This window comes from Henckelia pumila, chromosome 3 (genome assembly GCF_033568475.1).
Source record: "Henckelia pumila isolate YLH828 chromosome 3, ASM3356847v2, whole genome shotgun sequence".
NCBI classification, from domain to species: domain Eukaryota; kingdom Viridiplantae; phylum Streptophyta; class Magnoliopsida; order Lamiales; family Gesneriaceae; genus Henckelia; species Henckelia pumila.
In genome coordinates, this window is record NC_133122.1 from 64827948 (window position 1) to 64847952 (window position 20005).

General features: G+C 38.0%; 3 protein-coding genes across 3 annotated transcripts; 1 reads left to right on the top strand and 2 right to left on the bottom strand.

Annotated features, from left to right (window-relative positions):
* Positions 1 to 2214: 2214 nt before the first annotated feature.
* On the bottom strand, positions 2215 to 3681 carry LOC140888904 (uncharacterized). The gene has a single exon (XM_073296606.1). It carries the CDS (start codon positions 3679 to 3681, stop codon positions 2215 to 2217), a length of 1467 nt encoding a protein of 488 aa, XP_073152707.1.
* Positions 3682 to 3732: 51 nt separating this feature from the next.
* Positions 3733 to 4508, bottom strand: LOC140888905 (uncharacterized). Its single transcript, XM_073296607.1, has 2 exons — positions 4272 to 4508; positions 3733 to 4125 (listed from the first exon to the last, which is right to left on the bottom strand). Exons 1-2 carry the CDS (start codon positions 4506 to 4508, stop codon positions 3733 to 3735), a joined length of 630 nt encoding a protein of 209 aa, XP_073152708.1.
* A 1238-nt stretch (positions 4509 to 5746) lies between these two features.
* LOC140888906 (uncharacterized) lies at positions 5747 to 8645 on the top strand. Its single transcript, XM_073296608.1, has 4 exons — positions 5747 to 6127; positions 6218 to 6717; positions 7443 to 7612; positions 7768 to 8645. The coding sequence occupies exons 1-4, from the start codon at positions 5747 to 5749 to the stop codon at positions 8643 to 8645; spliced, it is 1929 nt and encodes a 642-aa protein (XP_073152709.1).
* The last annotated feature ends 11360 nt before the right edge of the window (positions 8646 to 20005 follow it).

Genomic DNA, 20005 nt, shown 5'->3' on the forward strand with positions numbered 1-20005 from the left:
TCATGGTATGCAACACATAATACATAATAAACTACAAGGGGAAAACAATAGATCCATATCTTTGCCTAATGCTACAAAAATCGAAGCTCAAGAGCTCCAAATAGCTATGGCCGATCGAGCTGAAAGTAAGGAAAAGCAGAAAAAAAAATCGAGCTCAACAAACACTACTAGCTTGCTATGGAACGATTTCCCGAAGAATAAATGAGAATTGGAAGCTTAAATGAAGAAGCTAGCGGATCGAAGAAGAGAAGAAGAAAGGGATTTCATCCCCTGTTCTAATGAGCCGTGTGTGTGTGTTTAGGCATGAGTTACGTGGGTTTTGTGGCTAGTGTTGAATCTGGAGCTGGATAAGTATAGACCCTAGAAAATGGGAGTGAATGTTAGAAATTCATGAAATATTGAAACACACCTTTAAAAAGTGCTAACTCACAACTTAGCAATTGGGACTACAATTAAATCGTACTAAATAAAATACAAGCTTCAAAATCCTAATTTTAAAATATTAAATTTGATTCTACTAAACCGGAAATAAAAATACTAATTTTCGCAAAAGTTAGAAATAATAAATTCTAATGCGCGGGAAAAATATAATATTTAGCCAATTAATCACAGAAAATTAAAATAATTAAAATCAATAAAATCAATAATATTAAAGACTGATTTAGGCATGAAAATCCAAGAATTAAACACTTAAAATATTCTGATGTCACGGCGACGAGTAAAATATTTAAATAACAAGCAGAGCGATTAAAATAGTTTGAACAAACTAGACTAACGTTTAAAAGCAATTTAAATAAATACACTAGTGGGAATAAAAAAACCTTTAAAAATAATTTGGACAAATAAAAAGAAAGATTTGAATAGACAAGTGTAAAACCTTTAAAATGATTTAGACAATTAAAAAGATTTAAATAAATAAGCTAGACATTTAAAATAATGCAAGCCTAAACCTTTAAAATATTAAAGCAATTTAAATTGCACAATAAAATCATTTAGATACATAAATTTAAACAATTAAAAACATTAATTAAATAATTAGTACAATAAAAATTATTTGAATAAATAATAAAATATTTTATTAACACATAATTCACATAAAAAATTTAAATCAATTAAACCTAAAAATAATAATACTAATATTTATTAAATTTAATGCATGAGATTTAGTATATTGGATTTTAGGCGTCACATAGTGCCTCCCGTCCGAGTAAGAAAATCCTTCCGCAGTTGCCCTTTCTTGTCGTAGATGAAACAAGCACCAGATGGCCTTCTGCATTCCTCAGTCGGGTGCTTTTGTCCGTAGTGTTCACAGTGGCCCTCAATATTTTTTCTACCAAATCGGAATACTCCCCAAGAACCAGAACAAGTAGAAGTAGAGGTAGAACTCTGCTTCTTGAAAGATTGAGCACGTGGCCCAGTGATCCACTAGATGGAGAAGATATAAGTGCCTTTGCACGATTAACACTAATCTCTTCCTGACGGCAGCGATTCACTAAAGTCTCGTAATAAGTCGGATAATCAAAGATGGTGACCCGAACAAAGATCTCCCGGTTGAGGCCCTACAGAAAGTGATAATATTTGGCCTTATAACTGGCATTGATGTGGGGGACATAATGGCAGTTAGTTGATGAACTTTTATTGATATTCATCAACTGTCATAGTGCCTTGTTTCAAGTTCAACGACTCTATGGATTTCTCCTGTCGAAGAGCTAGAGAAAAATATATCTTCATAAAAGTCTCACGGAAATCCTCCTAAAATACCCGACCTTTCTCCAGAAGCAGCTGGGAAGATTTGGATTTCCACAATTTTTTAGCACGTCACTCCAATAGAAATTTCACGGCCTTCGTTTTCAGCTTCTTGGAGCAGTCAAAGGCACGGAAACTACTCTTCATCTATTCTAGCCAATCTTTTGCATCTTTCGGGGTCTCACCTCCCACCAATGGATTTGAACCAATCTGAAAGAATTTATGCATCATGAACCGACGTCAGGGGCGGTCCTGAGAAAACCGAGGCCCTGGGCGAATCTTAAAATATGGCCCTTTCCCATTAACTTAGAAAATTGAATATATATATGAAAAAAATTGAGTAGCATAATCAAAATAAAACAAAATACGTATCAGAAAACTACACATCAAAAAAGAATGTTTTATATAATTTCTCAAAATATTTATTCAACAATAACTATTATTTGAAATGCACTTTTCTTGCGTTTTTTATGCAAAGTCATCAATTATGTCGTCATATGGTATATCCTCCAATATGTCCTTTTCGATGCAGAGGATCTCCAATCCATTAAGTCTCTCTTGGCTCATTGTGGTTCTCAAATAAGATTTCAATAATTTCAACTTAGAAAAGCTTCTCTCAGCTGATGCTACGGTCACATGAATAGTCAGTAAAATTTGATAGGCAACCATGACCATAGGAAAAACATCCATTTTCAGTGCAAACTCTAAAATCTTAATTGATGTCCAAGGTTTATTTGTGTCATATGCTTCCATAGGTAGCATCTCTGGCAACATTTGTAATTCTAAAAGCAGATCATGAGCATCAATATCAGACACATCATCCTTTTTCAAAGAAGATTCAAGATTCACACAATATTTTTTCAAATACTCTTCGTCCAATGCCATTAATTGTCCTCCATCCAACAAGAATCCAAACATCTCTTCGAAAGAATTCAATTGATCAAACCTAGTCCTCAACTCTATTTTTGGTTCTCTTTCAGTATTAGCAATCGCATCAAATTGCCATTTTCTAGAAGTTTGTCGTCGCTCAGGAAAAACATGATCAACTCCTATATTGGAAGCAATTTCTTTAGCAGAATTGATGGCAGATACAAATCCTTCTTCCCTGTAATTCTCAAAAAAAGAAACAAGCCCTTTCAATTGTTTCACCGCAACACCAATATGCATCGATTCATATTGTAAAGATTTACTAACCGAGTTTATGTTGTAGAGAATATCATACCAAATTACCAAGCTTAACAAAAATTCAAAGCTACTAAGTTCATTTGTTGCTAACAATCTGGCATCCCCGGACAATCTTGCATCATCAGTTAAATATGCTACCTTAAGTAAAGCTTCTCTGATTTGTCCAACTTGTGACTTAATGGCTCTGACACTTTCCATATGACTTTCCCACCTCATGGTGCACAGTGACTTGAGCGTCAAAGTATCCAAACAATCAAGTAGAATACTCCAACGCTTTGTAGAATTGGAGAACACTGTATACAGGCATTGACATGCTCCAAAAAAAGATTTTGCTTTAACACAAGAATTTTCCATATCACAAATCACCAAATTAAGACAATGGCTACCACATGGCATATAAAAAGCTCTTGGATTTATATCAAGCAATCTTTTTTGAACACCTTGATGTATTCCTTTCATGTTGGAGCCATTATCATAACCTTGGCCTCTAATATTATCAATATCAAGTCCAAGAGAATCCAGTGCAGCACACAATTCATTGAAAAGGCTCAATCCACTTGTGTTTTCAACATTCAAAAATTCTATAAAGTACTCCTCAATTTTTATGGGAATACATGACACATCAACACATCGTAATATTAAAGTCATTTGTTCCTTGTGACTTGCATCAGGAGTACAGTCAAGTATCATCAAATAATACTTTGCTTTCTTAACCTTTTCAATGACAACATTCTTCACCTTTAATGACATATTTGTTATCAGCTCATTTTGAATTTTATGACTGAGATAATGATGATGAATTTATTTTCCTTTAATGAGACGAAGATGTTCTTGCATTATAGGATCAAACTCGGCAATCATCTCAATCAAGCCCAGAAAATTCCCTTTTGAACCATCCTCCAAATTTTCATTTTTTCCACGGAAGGACGGAATATTTTTAGCCAAACATTTTACCACTGCAACAATTCTTGTCAAAACTCCTCTCCATCTATGTGTCTCATTTTTAATTTGTTCCTGCAATTCTTTGTCAATTGTATCATTTTTCCTCAATCTAACCTGTAACTCCACCATGGATCTCAAATTAGCAAGATGTTCACGACTTTTTTCATGTTCTCTAAGCTTCTCACTTAGATGTTTCCAGTCTCTATATCCCTCTTCTGCCAATTGACTTAGTGATTGTAGTGTTTTGAAAAGCTTACAACAGAAACAAAATACTTATCTAACTCCTTTGAATAAACTAGCCATTTTCTTTCATGACTTGACTTGTTTGGAAGCACTCTGTTATAATGCTCTAAGAAAAAATGTCTACCAAGTTCATCATGAGGGTATTCAAAACTAACCTCTCTAATCGGACCTTTTTCAACGAGTAAATCTCTCATTTTTGTATCAAGACTATCCCAAACTCTTGGATCAAAGATATTTAGAGAATGATCTATTCTTTCATTTTCCTCATGATTATTCCTGACTTCATCTGTCACCATAGTGTTTGCCACATACATCTCTTCTATTTGCTCTTCAGAATGATTTTCTTGTGCGTTCTGATTATTGAAATTGTCAATAAAATTTTCTTGCACCATATTCGTATCTTTCAAAACAAACTTATCCATAGAACCTTTCATTGAAATTGTCATCTTCTTTTCTGTTTCTTTTTTTTTTCTTTTAGCACTTCCAAGAGGGATATTTTCTAGGTATCATATTTCTTCAAGTACTGTTACATAAATAAAAATACAACAAGATGATCAAGCTTATACGAAATTATCATACATATTTCGAAATTATACTAAAATCATAATAAAATATCAAAACTCAAATCCATGTACTAATATAATTTATAAACAATTAATTTAGCTATTCAAAATCAAATTATGCAAAAGCCCTAATTTTCAAGATAAAGTTTTGAAATCAAACCTCTAATCTTCAAATTTTTCGGTCCCTACATACAAGTAAACAACAAATACGAAATATTAGGGCATCCACAGTGGGATCTCTTTCGAGCTCCCACTGTCCCCACTTCTGACAAGGGAAAGAGCTTCTCCCACTATGGGAGCTCTATGGGAGAAGCTCTTTCCCTTGTCAGGCAAAGGGCGCTCTTGCTGTCAAGAGCGCCCTTTGCTTTAATTTTTTTTTAATAAATTTTTTTATTATTTAAATATATATAAATATAACCGTTATTATATATTGTAATATAATATTGTATATATCACATATACATACACACTTTTCTTCCTCCACCGTTTCTTTTTTCTTTTTTTTCGTCTTTTCTTTTTCAATTTTTGTATCCGTTACTTTAATTGTTTTAGTATTTTTTATTATTAAATATTATATATATTAATATTTTTTATTATTTAATTTAATATTATATATATATTCGTTATGCAGACACATGTATTACCTTTTGTTTGTATTTTCAATTTGCATGTAAAGTTAAAAAAATATGAAAATATATATTTTTAATTAAAAATATCCGTTCAAAGTTTCCTATAAATACACTGCACATTTTCATTTTTTCATGCTACAATTCTTTCACACACAAAATCACCTGAATCACTCCATCAATTTATTCGAAATGGATGAAAATTTTTTTGGGTCTTTTAGAAACTATTTGCATTCTGAAAATATCGAAAAAAATACCGCAGAAAATTCCCAGAGTCGTCCTAATAGCCAATTTATTGCTCCCACACAATACCCTCACAATTTTCCAAACCTTTCACAATATCCGCTTAATTTTCAAGGCTCTCAAAGCTTGCCTACTTTTCCGAGAAATGTTCGTCCTCAAGCTCCATTATATCCATGTCCACCTGAATATTGGCAAGCTATGGGTAGTCAATTTGCAATGGCAGCACCCCCTTATTCATTTTCTCCACAACCACCACCGGTCATACCTTCGAATGAATCAAGGACTACAGATTCATACAAAGAACCCGCAACACCATCCTCGATTCCAAGTTCTCAATTTCCTACTTTTTCAACACAAGTGGGACTCGAAAACATTTTTCTCGATAAAGACAATGAGATGGATGGAAAACGAGCACCTTGGTCAGTTGATGAAGACAAGCTTCTTGCAAGGTCATGGGTCACTATTAGCACCGATCCTATTATCGATAATGACCAAAAGGATCAAGCATTTTGGAAACGAATTACAAACTACTACAACAAACATCGCGCTACCGGATCTAAGGAGAGAGACTGGAAGAAGGTAAAATCACATTTTTATTTATTTCATCCTTTGGTAAATGAGTTTTCTGGTGTATACAATAATTTATACAATCATCGTCCGAGTGGATAGAGCGATGAGGATATACTTGTGAAAGCTCATGAAATTTGGAAGACAAATCATAACACGAAGCCTTTTAAGCATGAACATGTATGGAGAATTCTTAAAGAGTGTGAAAAATATGCTCCACAACATCATCATGCTAATAAGAAGGCTCGAACCTCTGAGTCGGAGGGACATACAACCTCATCCAATCCGGATACGAGTATTGACGTAAATGATTGTGAAGTTCGTATTCGTCCAATGGGGCAGAAAGCTGCAAAGAGGAAGGGCAAAATAAAAGCTGTAAATGTCAAAAAATGGGAAGATAAAATGGACCTTAGGTGGCAAAAGCTGGAAGAACTTCACATGGAGAAAATAGAACTTCAAAAAAATGAGGTAGCGACCCGAGAGGCTGAGGCCCTTCATAAGGATTATGAAATTCTTATGAAAGATACTAGTGAAATGACACCGGAACAACTTAACATACATCTCAAAATATGCGCAAAGCTTAAACGGAAGCATGGAATAGAGTAGATGTATTTTAATTCTTTTTAATATCGTTTGTAATTTATGTATTTATTATCATCTACTAAAGCATTATGTAATCAAAATTTTAATTATTAATTAATGTTGAATATGTTCACGATCATATAATGAATATTAAAAATGATTTGTAATATTTGGGTTGAGTTTTATATTAGGGTTGAGTTTTATATTTGGGTTTTTAATTGAGTTCTGGGTAGAGTTTTATATTTGGGTTGAGTTTTGGGTGAAATTCATGTGAAATTTACTATATGTGCATCCTATTTGGGTGGAGTTCTGGGTAGAGTTTTATATTTGGTTGCTCTCATATATACAAACACACTCTTTTCTTCTTCTATCGTTTCTTTCTTCTTCTTTTTTGTCTTTTTCAGTTTCAATTCATATGTATCCGTTACTTTCGTTTTTTATATATATATTATTTATTATTTAATATTATATATATCCGTTATTTTATTATTTAATAATATATATTATTACCGTTAATACGTATATACATATATATATATATATATATATATATATATTTGTTTGTTTTTTTTGTCTTTTTTTGTTTTAATTTTTAGACCGTTGATTTATTTTGTTTTTACCATTGAAATTTTTTAAAATTTTTTGTTTTTACAATATTTTAATTAAACTAGTCGTTGCATGTTTTTCTATAAATACACATGAAATTTTCTATTTCTCATTCATCTTACAATTCATTTTTATTTAGAATGTCTCAAAATCCAAATTCCTCTAGGAGATCTATTTTGCACAATTTCTGGAAAAATGAATTGGAAGAAAATGCAAAAGATGAGTTAGATCAAATGACATTGATGCTACTCGAGCATGAAGAAATGATCAGCTACATGAAAGTTCTTCCAATGGAACACAAAGAAGAAGGTATTTCAACCGAGAACGTGAAAGCGGACACGATCGTCTCTTCCATGATTACTTCTGTGATGAGCCAGTATATCCCGATGATATATTTCGACGGCGATTCCGAATGCGAAGAGAATTATTCCTTCGCATAGTCAATGCTTTGCAAAATCATTCAGAATACTTTCAGCTGAGGAGAGATGCAACAGGAAGAAAAGGCTTGTCGCCACTTCAAAAATGTACGACAGCTATCCGTCAATTGGCCTATGGAGCCCCTGCCGACCATTACGATGAGTATTTACGAGTTGCCGAAACAACTGCCATAGAATGTTTGTTCAACTTCTGTCGATGTGTGATTGAAGTATTTGGGGACACATATTTGAGAAGACCCAACAATAGTGATATCCAACGTTTGCTTGAAATGCACGAACAGAGACATGGTTTCCCCGGAATGTTGGGTATTCTTGATTGTATGCATTGGGAATGGAGGAATTGTCCAGTTGCTTGGAAAGGCCAGTTTACTCGAGGCGATCATGGCGTTCCAATGGTTGTGCTTGAAACGGTTGCATCGGCGGACTTGTGGATATGGCATGCATTTTTTGGGATCGCAGGTTCGCGTAATGATATCAATGTGCTTAACGAATCACCTTTGTTCAATAATGTCTTACAGGGAAATGCACCACATGTAAATTTCATGGTGAATGAGTCACAATATACAAAAGGATACTATCTAACTGACGGAATCTATCCAGAATTGGCAACTTTTGTCAAGAGTTTTCCATGTCCTGAGGATCCCAAAAGAAAGATGTTCAAAGAAAGACAGGAATCTGCAAGAAAAGATGTTGAACGTGCATTTGGAGTGCTGCAATCTCGTTGGGCAATGATCAAAGGCCCGGGACGATTTTGGTACAAGAATAACTTGAGGGATATAATATATACATGCATTATTTTGCATAATATGATTATTGAAGATGAAGGAGATGCAACACTCAATTGGTTAGAGGATGAAGGAAATCCTCCAGCACAGATATTTCAAGGATCTACCCAAGAATTTTAAGAATACCTTCGAAGAAATAGCGAGTTACGTGATAGTCAAGTGCATCATCAACTTCGAGCGGACTTGGTTGAACATATATGGGCACACCACGATATCAATACGTAAAACAAGCATATATTATCCGTGTTTTGGTTGTTTTCAATATTTCTTTAATTTTCACGTATCGTAGTATCTAATGATATATTATGTAATCGAAATTATAATAATAATTATTATCAATGCTAAATATTTCCACTGTCACTATCATATTTTGAATAATATGAATTTCAATGTTAAATATTTCCACTATCACTATCATATTATGAATAATATTAATTATTTGTAATAAATAAATGTATAAAATAAATTGTTAGTTGTTTTTTTAAAATAAAAATATGTATTTAACGTTACAAAAATTTTGAAATTGAATTAAAATTATAGTTATTTTTTTATGAAGTACAATTATTAAATATTTATAAAAATGATATTTATTTTATTTAACGATAAAAAATACACAATATCATTAATAAAAATAAGCTATTTATATAAATTAAGTATATATAAATATATAAAATAAATTGATATTTTTTAATTATTTGAATTGAGTGTGGGGTCCATAAAAAAATTGTTTGAGATTTTTGTTATAGTGGAGAATTGAATGAGGTTTTATGTTTTTGAGGTGGCGTTGATGTGGCGGAGTGAAAAGCACGAAAAAGCTCTTCGAGACTCTTTGCCATTGTGGATGCCCTTAATATTTAACACTAAATCAAATAAAATTTATCAAAGCGCCGCTGTGCGTGGAAGTATTTATTCAAACCTTTTTACTGTGTGAGCGATGTGTTTTGTTGAATGTGATTGCAGGTTGCGTAAAGTTTCTATGACAAAAAGTTATCAAATTGTCAATTGTGAATTGTCAAATCAAATTGGGTTTCTTTGTTTTCTTTAATTTTAAAATTACATTTATAATATAAAATAATTAATAAATACGACATATATAATAATTATAATATATATATATAATAAAAAAATTTAAAATTATTTGAGGCCCCATCCTGGGCGCGTGCCCTGCCCGCCTTGGGCAAGGGCCGCCCCTGACCGACGTCTCCTATCATGATGGTGTTTGTGAAGATGTCCTTGAGCACCCTCAGCTCCTAGATGGCCTATATCTCCATGACCCTCGTCATCTTGTCCGACCATATCTTTGAAAAGATTAATGCACATTAATCCCAAAATATCATGCTAAGTCTCAAATACTATGCATGTTGTGATACCATAAATGTAGTGACCCAACTCGGATCATCTGTTAACTAGAAGTCTTAAGTATGCAATTAGCTTAATAACTCAAGTATTAAAATAACATAGTTTATTACATAAAATTAAAAACCTAGTATACGACAAACCGGCAGAATACAACCGGTACTAAAAACTCAATATATTAATACAACCATATTTATAGAAACTAATTGTAGAAAGAAAATCTTCCTAGCAGCCCCTGGACCTGCAACTAACCTAGCCTCGATCCTCTTGCTCTTTCCAAGACCTGCTCAGACTACGCGCCAATGAGTATTTAGCACCATTTGGGAATAAAATTGTGGGGTGGATCGCACACTCGTTTAGATCACCGTAGTATCAATCTACATGCATTGCGGTAACTCTCGATATCATACTACATAAATAGGGGTAGGGCTGAGCAATCATACGGGAAAGGATATCTCGAAGAAGATACGGCTCAGCATGTATGTGCACATGCAGCATGCATATAAAATGGTAAAACATGTATCATGGCACATAAATGCAATATATAAGCATGCATACTCAACTAACAATCTCAGTCAATATTTACATATCTCTAGGTGATAGATCAAGTATAATCAGGGTCTAGGTTCCAAGCCTACAGTCAAGTAGTTATCATATCACTAAACATTCTTAAAGACCTTAACTAAGCTAACATATACTCCTATTTTCTAATAGGATTATCGGACCATACCTTCTTCCGTCATTAGCCCACTGATTTCAATAGCCTCATATTTTAAGCACAACTACGCCGCTATTCCAAAAGCAGCTCACTATTATCGAGACATAAATATATTGACTGAATCAAGAGGAAAGCTATGGCATTTGTGACTTAAAAATCTGACTCAAGTGCCATATATATAGGCCGAGTTTGGAAGCTCTGAGCCCAAGTTCGGACGTTCCGAACTTTGCATGCCCGAAACGTATCTGGGTGTCTGAGTTCAGATGTTCCGAGCTCACCTTCGGTCCTTCCGAACTCTGCATGCATTGGATGATATGAGTCATCGATGCATGGATAGCTCACTAAGAGCTGACTTCGGAAGCTCCAATCGGGACTTCAAAACTTTCGATATGCCACATGGAGTGCATCCAATCGTGGAATCACCAGCTTATTTTTTTGGTAGAGATTGGACGTTTCGATCTCCAGTTTGGACGTTACGAACTGTTCATTTGTATCTGATTTTTAACATTGCATCTAAACATGTTCGGACCTTCCGAACTGCCTTTCTTCCAAACTTGTCAAGGGTCTAGTTTGGTGCTTCCGAACTGCACTTCGGAATTCGGATCTTCCGAACTCTTTGATGATTCCGAGCTTAGAATTTATATTTTAATCTCAATTAATCCCTTGATTTATTTAGTTAGTAACCCTTAGTCATGTTTGATATTTTATTAACTTGAAACAAGGTAGGGGTTAATATATATCTCAATCTTGACGTCCTCGTCAGGGGATTCTAGATTCTAGAGATATGATTTTAAGGGAAGATATTCGGTACGAGAGGGGTACAAGATGGACATGGGATGTTATGAGCCACCTAGTCATACATCGGGAGTGCAACCAAGAACCGGATGGAAATCAGTATGGACATTGTCAGTCCTCCCTAAATTGCATATTTTTTGTGGCAAATACTTCCAAATATTATTCCAATAGAGGCGAACTTAAAGAAACATCATGTTCCTGTCAAAGGGATATGTCGGTTGTGTCGATATGGTAACGACACTACTTTACATGCTCTATTCTCGTGTTGTGCTATGAAAGAGTGTTGGTGTAGTGACCCAACCGGATCCACTACCTAATCAGAGTTATAGTAAAAGCGCACGCTAATAAAGTTTAAAGCGTAAAGGGTGGATAATTAAAATACAACAAATCCAATCGGCAGAATACAACCGACGCTATCACAAGTGTATAAATATTGTTATACAACCAAATCGAAGGTTCAGGGTAAATAAATCCCTACCCTCTACAACCTCGCACTCTCCAAAGCTCAATCCTGCTGAGAGCCGCCTGGACCGTCCAGCCTCAAACCTGCCCCGCCACAAGGTACACAATACCCAAACACAGGGGCGTGAGCTAGAACGCTCAATACGAAGCAATGATATAAATACAAATATGCGCACACAGATAATTTAAAACTCAAGTGAAAACACTTGCTCATGGCGCCGGGAATATACAGCACCGGCTAGAGAGCTACTCCGCGGGGTACTCGTATATTCCATATCAGGGCTGAGCCAACCCCATCCTGACCCGAATCCAAAATAGGAAACAAGTATCATATGGAAACTGTCATACCTGACTCGAGTCCAAAATGAGATCATCGTTCTCTATGGAGACTGTCAATGACTCACATCTCTCCGGATGCAGTCACACGTAAAATCATGTATGTGCTAAGGCGGTAAAACATGCTAAAATGTGATAAAACATATAGCACATACTCATGCAACATATAAGCAAATATATCATGTCGGCTATCTCGGTCAGTACTTACGTACCTCTAACACTGCTGGTCAAACCTAGCTCTGCTGGTCTAGACTCCAAGCCTACTAGTCCAGTCTACTAGCTACTACAATGAAAATATCCATGCATCAACAATTAAGCTCTAAAAGCCTTAACTAAGCTATTGCATACTCCTAAATATTTTTAGGATGCCAAAGCTATACATGCGTCCGTCGTTAGCCCTTTGCTGAAGATAGCCTCAAAACTAGGCCGTAGCTCCGCGACGACGTCTAGATCACTAAGCCACTTCCAGATTCCCCGTAGGATGCGTAGATCTCCCTAGATCTGAGTTAAAAGGCTTAGGAATCGAGAGAGAAGAGAGGGAATTGGTGCGAGAAAATGAATTCTCGGACCCTCTATTTATAGGCAACGTTCGGAGCCTCCGAACCCGGTTCGGACCGTCCAAACTCGATCGCACCTTCGGAGCGTCCGATCGCCCAATATTACGTCAGCCATGATGTCACCTTGCTGACGTAAGCAATGACGTATGCCCTGGTCCTGATCGAAACGTCCGATCTTACCGATGGAGCGTCCGATCTCGATCGGAGCTTCCGATCCCCTTCGGATCGTCCGAACTCCTCTTCGGACCGTCCGATCCTGCTGAACCAATTTAACTAATTCGGGTGCTTTGAATCCATTTCTGAAGTCCGTTATCCCAACAGGAACTTACTTATCATGTTTTACTTAATCTAGACATTATCATGTGATTAATTACTCATTAATCACTAATTAGAAATGCGGGTTACTACATTCTCCTCCACTTAAGAAATTTCGTCCTCGAAATTTAAGTCTTAGAGGAAAACATAAATAGCCAACCAAACGTTCTTTATTACAACTGAACAAGTACAACTCGATACAAAGAAGTACAAATTCTCAAAATAACTCGGGGTGCTCGACTAACATCCGGCTCTCCAACTCCCAAGTAGCTTCCTCTGTCCCTCTGCGTTGCCACTGTACCATAACCAATGGTATGCACTTGTTACGAAGTACCTTGTCCTTCCTATCAAGAATCCGTAGGGGTTTCTCCACATATGATAGATCCCGGTCCACCTTTACCTCGGTCGGATGCAAAATATGTGACACGTGGAACACATCGTGGATCTCCGAAAGATCGGGTGGCAAGGCCAGACGATAAGCAACATCCCCAACCTTCTCGAGAATCTCGAAAGGACCAATAAATCTAGGTGTCAGCTTACCCTTGCGACCAAACCTCATCACCTTCCGGAAAGGCGACACACGCAAGAAAACATACTCCCTTACTTCAAAATGAAGTGGCCTGCGGTGAGTGTTCGCGTAGCTAGCCTGTCGATCCTGGGCTATCTTAACCCTGCGTCGGATCAACTCTACTGCATCAATCATCTGCTGAATCATCTGAGGACCCTCAACCTGACACTCGCCAACCTCGTCCCAAAACAAAGGTGTACGACAACGGAGTCCATAAAGAGCCTCAAATGGTGTCATGCCAATGCTGCGATGGAAACTATTGTTGTAGGCAAACTCCACCAAGGGTAAATGATCATGCCACGCTGGACCAAAATCCATCACCGCCGCGCGAAGCATATCCTCTAGAGTGCGAATAGTACGCTCTGACTGTCCGTCCGTCTCTGGATGATAAGTCGTACTCAAGCTCAAAGTAGTACCAAGGGCTCGCTGGAAACTACCCCAAAATCTCGAGGTGAATCTCGGATCTCTATCGCTGTCAATGCTCAACGGAATCCCATGCAATCGAACAATCTCCCGCACATACAATTGTGTCATCCTATCAAAGGTGTAATCGCGGTTATAGGGAAGAAAATGCGCTGACTTCGACAACCAATCCACGACAACCCAAATAGCGTCACAATTCCTGGAAGACATGGGCAAGTGGGTGACAAAGTCCATCGTCACATGCTCCCACTTCCATTCAGGAATCTCTAAGCTGTGAAGTAATCCTCCGGGTCGTCTAAACTCTGCCTTGACCTGCTGACACACAAGGCATCGGGATACGAACTGATAAACGCTGCGCTTCATCCCCTTCCACCAAAATCGAGTGCGAAGATCCTTATACATCTTCATGCTGCCTGGATGTACAGAGAATCGACTACGGTGAGCTTGCGATAAGATCTCATCCCTCAAAGTAGAGTCCTCGGGTACCACAACTCGACTAAAAAGACACAACAGACCGTCTCCCTGCAAATGGAAACCAGAAGTGTTATCACCCTCAGCCAGCCGGGCTAACTTCTGAGTCTTCAGATCAGAATTCTGAGCTTCCCGGATTCGTCTGTATAGCGCTGGCTCTGCAAGCACAGAAGAGACATGAATCCCTTGTTGTTCTTTCTTATGACGGAACGTGAATCCTAAAGAACAACACTCCTCCACTGCCTTTGAAACCGAACTGGTACGAAGGGAACTCACATAAACTTTGCGACTAAGCGCATCAGCAACAGGATTTGAAGAACCTGGATGGTAATTGATCTCACAATCGTAATCCTTCAACAAATCCATCCAACGACGCTGCCGCATGTTCAACTCAGCCTGAGTGAACAGATACTTCAAACTCTTATGATCGGTGAAGATCTCGAATCGTTCTCCGTACAAATAGTGACGTCATATCTTAAGATCAAAGACAATGGCTGCAAGCTCTAAATCGTGTACGGGATAGTTCTCCTCGTGAGTCTTCAGCTGTCTGGAGGCATAAGCGATCACGTGGCCATTCTGAGTCAACACACACCCCAAACCCTGGAGAGAAGCATCAGTGAAGACTACAAAACCACCTGATCCAGACGGTAAAGCAAGAACTGGAGATGTCGTCAGACGACGTCTCAACTCACGAAAACTGTCTTCACAAGCATCAGACCAAACGAAAGAAACGTCTTTATTTGTCAACTGAGTCAAAGGCTTAGCTATCTGAGAGAAATTCTCCACAAAACGACGATAGTATCCTGCTAAACCAAGGAAACTACGAATCTCAGAAGATGTAGTCGGTCGCGACCAATTCAAAATAGCTTCGGTCTTGCTAGGATCAACAGATACGCCCTCCTGAGAAATGACATGACCAAGGAACACAACTCGGTCAATCCAAAAGTCACACTTACTTAGTTTCGCGTACAACTGTCTTTCCCTCAAGACCTGCAGTATAGTATAGAGATGATAGGCATGCTCATCCATGCTGCGAGAATACACCAAAATGTCATCGATGAACACCACCACGAATTTATCCAGAAAGTCGCGGAAAACTCTGTTCATCATATCCATAAAAACAGCTGGAGTATTCGTCAAACCAAACGGCATCACTAGAAACCCATAGTGTCCATACCACGTACGAAATGTTGTCTTAGGAACATCCTCTTGTCGAACTCGCAACTGATGATACCCAGACCGAAGATCAATCTTCGAATAGACAGAAGTACCCTGCAACTTATCAAAGAGATCATCTATCCGCGGAAGAGGATACTTATTCTTCAATGTCGCTTGATTCAATTGGCGGTAATCGATACACAACCGCATTGAACCATCCTTCTTCTTGACAAATAGTACTGGGGCTCCCCATGGCGAAATGCTAGGTCTAATATAACCCTTATCAAGAAGATCTTGCAATTGATTCTGCAGCTCTTTCATTTCTGACGGTGCCAATCGGTAAGGAGTTCTGGAAATCGGTGTAGTCCCTGGCGCTAACTCAATGCCAAACTCAATCTCCCTTACTGGTGGCAAGCCTGGAATCTCCTCTGGAAACACATCTGAAAAGTCACGAACCACTGGTATCTCTTGGATATCTGGCTCTCCTGTGGATGCGTCAATGGCGTAGATAAGGTAGCCTTCCCCGCTAGACTCTAAAGCACGTCGAGCCTTCAGAGCTGAAACCACTGGCATCGGGGGTTGCGCTCCCTCCCCATAGAAATACCATGACTCGTCATCCTCTGGATGAAACTGGACAAACCTCTGATAGCAATACACTATCGCTCGGTAGGTAGTCAATAGATCTATCCCAATGATGCAATCGAAATCCTCCATTGCTAGAATCATTAGGTTAGCACTAAGCTGATGTCCCTCAAAATCCAAAACACAACCCCCAACTAGACGCTTGGCTAAAACCTCGCTCCCCATAGGATTAGAAACCACTAGCAACATGTCTAAAGGAATAAATGGCAATATATACTTCTTAGCGAAATGTGCTGAGACAAAAGAATGCGATGCACCGGTATCAATTAAAACATATGCAGGAAAATCACATAAACTACAGATACCTGCAATCATCCGATCGCTGTCAGCCTCTGCCTGCTCCTGGTTAAGCGCAAAGACCTGACCCTGGGTACGTGGCCTCAACGAAGAATGACCTCGAGAAGGAGTCTGAGTAGGCTGTCTCTGAGATTGCTGCGGATGCTGGCGCTGCTGCGAATACTGCTGCTGAAAAGGTGGCTGCTGGTACTGAGGTGGCTGAAAAGATGCCTGAGAACCTCCGGAACCACTCGCTGCCCCAATCAGCATAGGACAATCTCTCTTCATGTGACCCTCCTGGCCACACTGGAAACATGCAGTGGCCGATCGACCACACTGCCCTGGCGGATGTCTGCATCGGCACTGAATACACCGGTTCGGTCTCTGTCCACCAAAACGATGCACTCCACCAGATCCAGAGGAAGAAGAAGAAGTACCTCCTGGCTTCTTGAAGGACTGTCCTCTCGGACCCAAAGGACTAGAGCTCGCTGGCCTGGAAGAAGAAGAGTAAAGTCCCCTGTTCCTCCGAATACTGTCCTCGGCCTGGCGACAACGGTCCACCAAATCCTCGTAAGTCCCATCGCCGCCCACAGCAACCATACGATGAATGTCAGGATTCAAACCCTGAAGGAAATGATCAAACTTTGCCATAGAACTATCAGCAATATGAGGACAAAAGGGTAGCAGATCAAAGAACTTTTGCTGGTACTCCTCGATCGTCATCGTCCTCTATCGCAAACTCAACTCACTGGCTTTCGCCTGACGAAGAGATGGAGGAAAATAAAATCTCTGATAAGCAGTACGGAACTCCACCCAAGTAGTTGCACCTCTAGCTGCTATGAACGGTGCGGAAGTAGACCTCCACCACTTCCTCGCCCTGCCCTCAAGCATAAAGGCAAGGATCTCTATCCTATCCTCAGCCGTGCAACGGAACTCCTGGAAGCACTGCTCCATCCTCTCCATCCAATCCTCCGCCTCTTCAGCTGTCTCACCACCCGTCAAAGGCTTCGGGCTAACTTCCTTAAACCTATGCATGCTCACTCGCCTACGCTCCTCGAGCTGTCCCCGACGTCTACGATTATCTGGATCACCCCAACGACCGCCGTCTACGCTACCGTGACTCTCGTCGTAATCTGTCATCTGTTACATAAGAACAGATAATTACTTAATCCGCTTTAAGATATTCCTAGTGCAATGCGTCGCTCTGATACCAAAAATGTAGTGATCCAACCCGGATCCACTACCTAATCAGAGTTATAGTAAAAGCGCACGCTAATAAAGTTTAAAGCGTAAAGGGCGGATAATTAAAATACAACAAATCCAATCGGTAGAATACAACCAACGCTATCACAAGTGTATAAATACTGTTATACAACCAAATAGAAGGTTCAGGGTAAATAAATCCCTACCCTCTACAACCTCGCACTCTCCAAAGCTCAATCCTGCTGAGAGCCGCCTGGACCATCCAGCCTCAAACCTGCCCCGCCACAAGGTACACAATACCCAAACACAGGGGCGTGAGCTAGAACGCTCAATACGAAGCAATGATATAAATACAAATATGCGCACACATATGATTTAAAACTCAAGTGAAAACACTTGCTCATGGAGCCTGGAATATACGGCACCGGCTAGAGAGCTACTCCGCGGGGTACTCGTATATTCCATATCAGGGCTGAGCCAACCCCATCCTGACCCAAATCCAAAACAGGATACAAGTCCTATATGGAAACTGTCATACCTGACTCCAGTCCAAAATGAGATCATCGTTCCCTATGGAGACTGTCAATGACTCACATCTCTCCGGATGCAGTCACACGTAAAATCATGTATGTGCTAAGGCGGTAAAACATGCTAAAACGTGATAAAACATATAGCACATACTCATGCAACATATAAGCAAATATATCATGTCGGCTATCTCGGTCAGTACTTACGTACCTCTAACACTGCTGGTCAAACCTAGCTCTGCTGGTCTAGACTCCAAGCCTACTAGTCCAGTCTACTAGCTACTACAATGCAAATATTCATGCATCAACAATTAAGCTCTAAAAGCCTTAACTTTTTCTCAAAAACAAGGGGAAACATTTTATCAATGTTGGGATAGATATAAAGAGTTACTTAATACATGCCCACATCATGGTTTTGAAATATGGAGGATAGTTTCTCACTTTTATGAAGGTTTAATACCTAAAGATAGGCAAATGATAGAATTCATGTGTAATGGAACTTTTGAAGATAAAAACCCAAATGGAAGCTATAGAATATTTGGAGTCATTAGCAGAAAATGCTCAAAATTGAGATAATATAGGCTCAATTGAACCACCAAGTAAAACCAATAATTCAACAAATGGGGGTGGTATTTATCATCTTAAAGATGATGTAGATGTTCAAGCTAAACTTGCATCTTTAGCAAGAAAAATCGAGTCATTAGAAATGAAAAAGAGTGATCAATTAAAAAGTGTTCAAGAAATTGTTTGTCATATATGTGACACACATGATCATCTTACAAAAAATTGTCCTACTTTGCCTTCATTTAAAGAATGTCTCCATGAACAAGCCAATTATGTTAACAATTTTAAAAAACCAACATTAGATCCTTTTTCACAAACATATAATCCTGGTTGGAGAAATCATCCTAATTTTAGTTGGAGGAACGATAATAATGTACAACCTTCACAACAACCTTTTCACAATAACCAAAGTCATCAAGGTTATGCTCCTTATATCCCACCTCCAAGAAAACATTTTGAAGATGAAATTCATGCATACATTCAAAAGCAAGAGTCTATCAATATTCAAAACATTCAATCTATGAATGATTTGAAAGAAACTCTTGCAAAATTTGCATCTGCACTTAATATTCATGAAAAAGGAAAATTTCCATCTCAACCACAACCTAATCCTAAAAATCAAAATCAAGAAAAATTTGATCAAGTAAAATCTGTTATTACTCTTAGAAGTGGTAAAATAGTTAATGATCCATATAGTGATGAAAACAAAGATCAGTCAAACTCAAAGAGTGAGGATGAAAATCTTGATACTTTCGATAAAGATGATACTTTGAGTCCTAAGATTAAGAAAGTTGATGATAAATTATCTGAAATAATATGTGAGTCAAATAAACATGTTCCTTTCCCTCATGCATTAGTCAATAATAAAAAACAAAAAAATGATTCTGATATTTATGAAGTTTTTAAACAAGTAAAAATAAATATTTCATTATTAGATGCTATTAAACAAGTGCCTTCTTATGCAAAGTTTTTAAAAGATTTATGTACCGTGAAAAGACAATTGCATGTAAAGAAGAAAGCATTCTTAACGGAGCAAGTAAGCTCTATTATTCAAAATAATTCTACCTTGAAATATAAAGATCCCGGTTGTCCAACAATTTCATGTATTA

What these genes read in the sequence shown, in the direction of transcription:
- LOC140888904 (XM_073296606.1), bottom strand. Translation starts at nt 3,681, where the DNA reads ATGTCATTAAAGGTGAAGAATGTTGTCATTGAAAAGGTTAAGAAAGCA.
- LOC140888905 (XM_073296607.1), bottom strand. Translation starts at nt 4,508, where the DNA reads ATGGTGCAAGAAAATTTTATTGACAATTTCAATAATCAGAACGCACAA. An exon ending in AAAAAGGTCCGATTAGAGAG is followed by an intron (nt 4,126 to 4,271) that starts GTTAGTTTTGAA and finishes TTCTGTTGTAAG; the next exon opens with CTTTTCAAAACACTACAATC.
- LOC140888906 (XM_073296608.1), top strand. Translation starts at nt 5,747, where the DNA reads ATGGGTAGTCAATTTGCAATGGCAGCACCCCCTTATTCATTTTCTCCA. An exon ending in AGGAGAGAGACTGGAAGAAG is followed by an intron (nt 6,128 to 6,217) that starts GTAAAATCACAT and finishes CCGAGTGGATAG; the next exon opens with AGCGATGAGGATATACTTGT. An exon ending in AATGGAACACAAAGAAGAAG is followed by an intron (nt 7,613 to 7,767) that starts GTATTTCAACCG and finishes AAAATCATTCAG; the next exon opens with AATACTTTCAGCTGAGGAGA.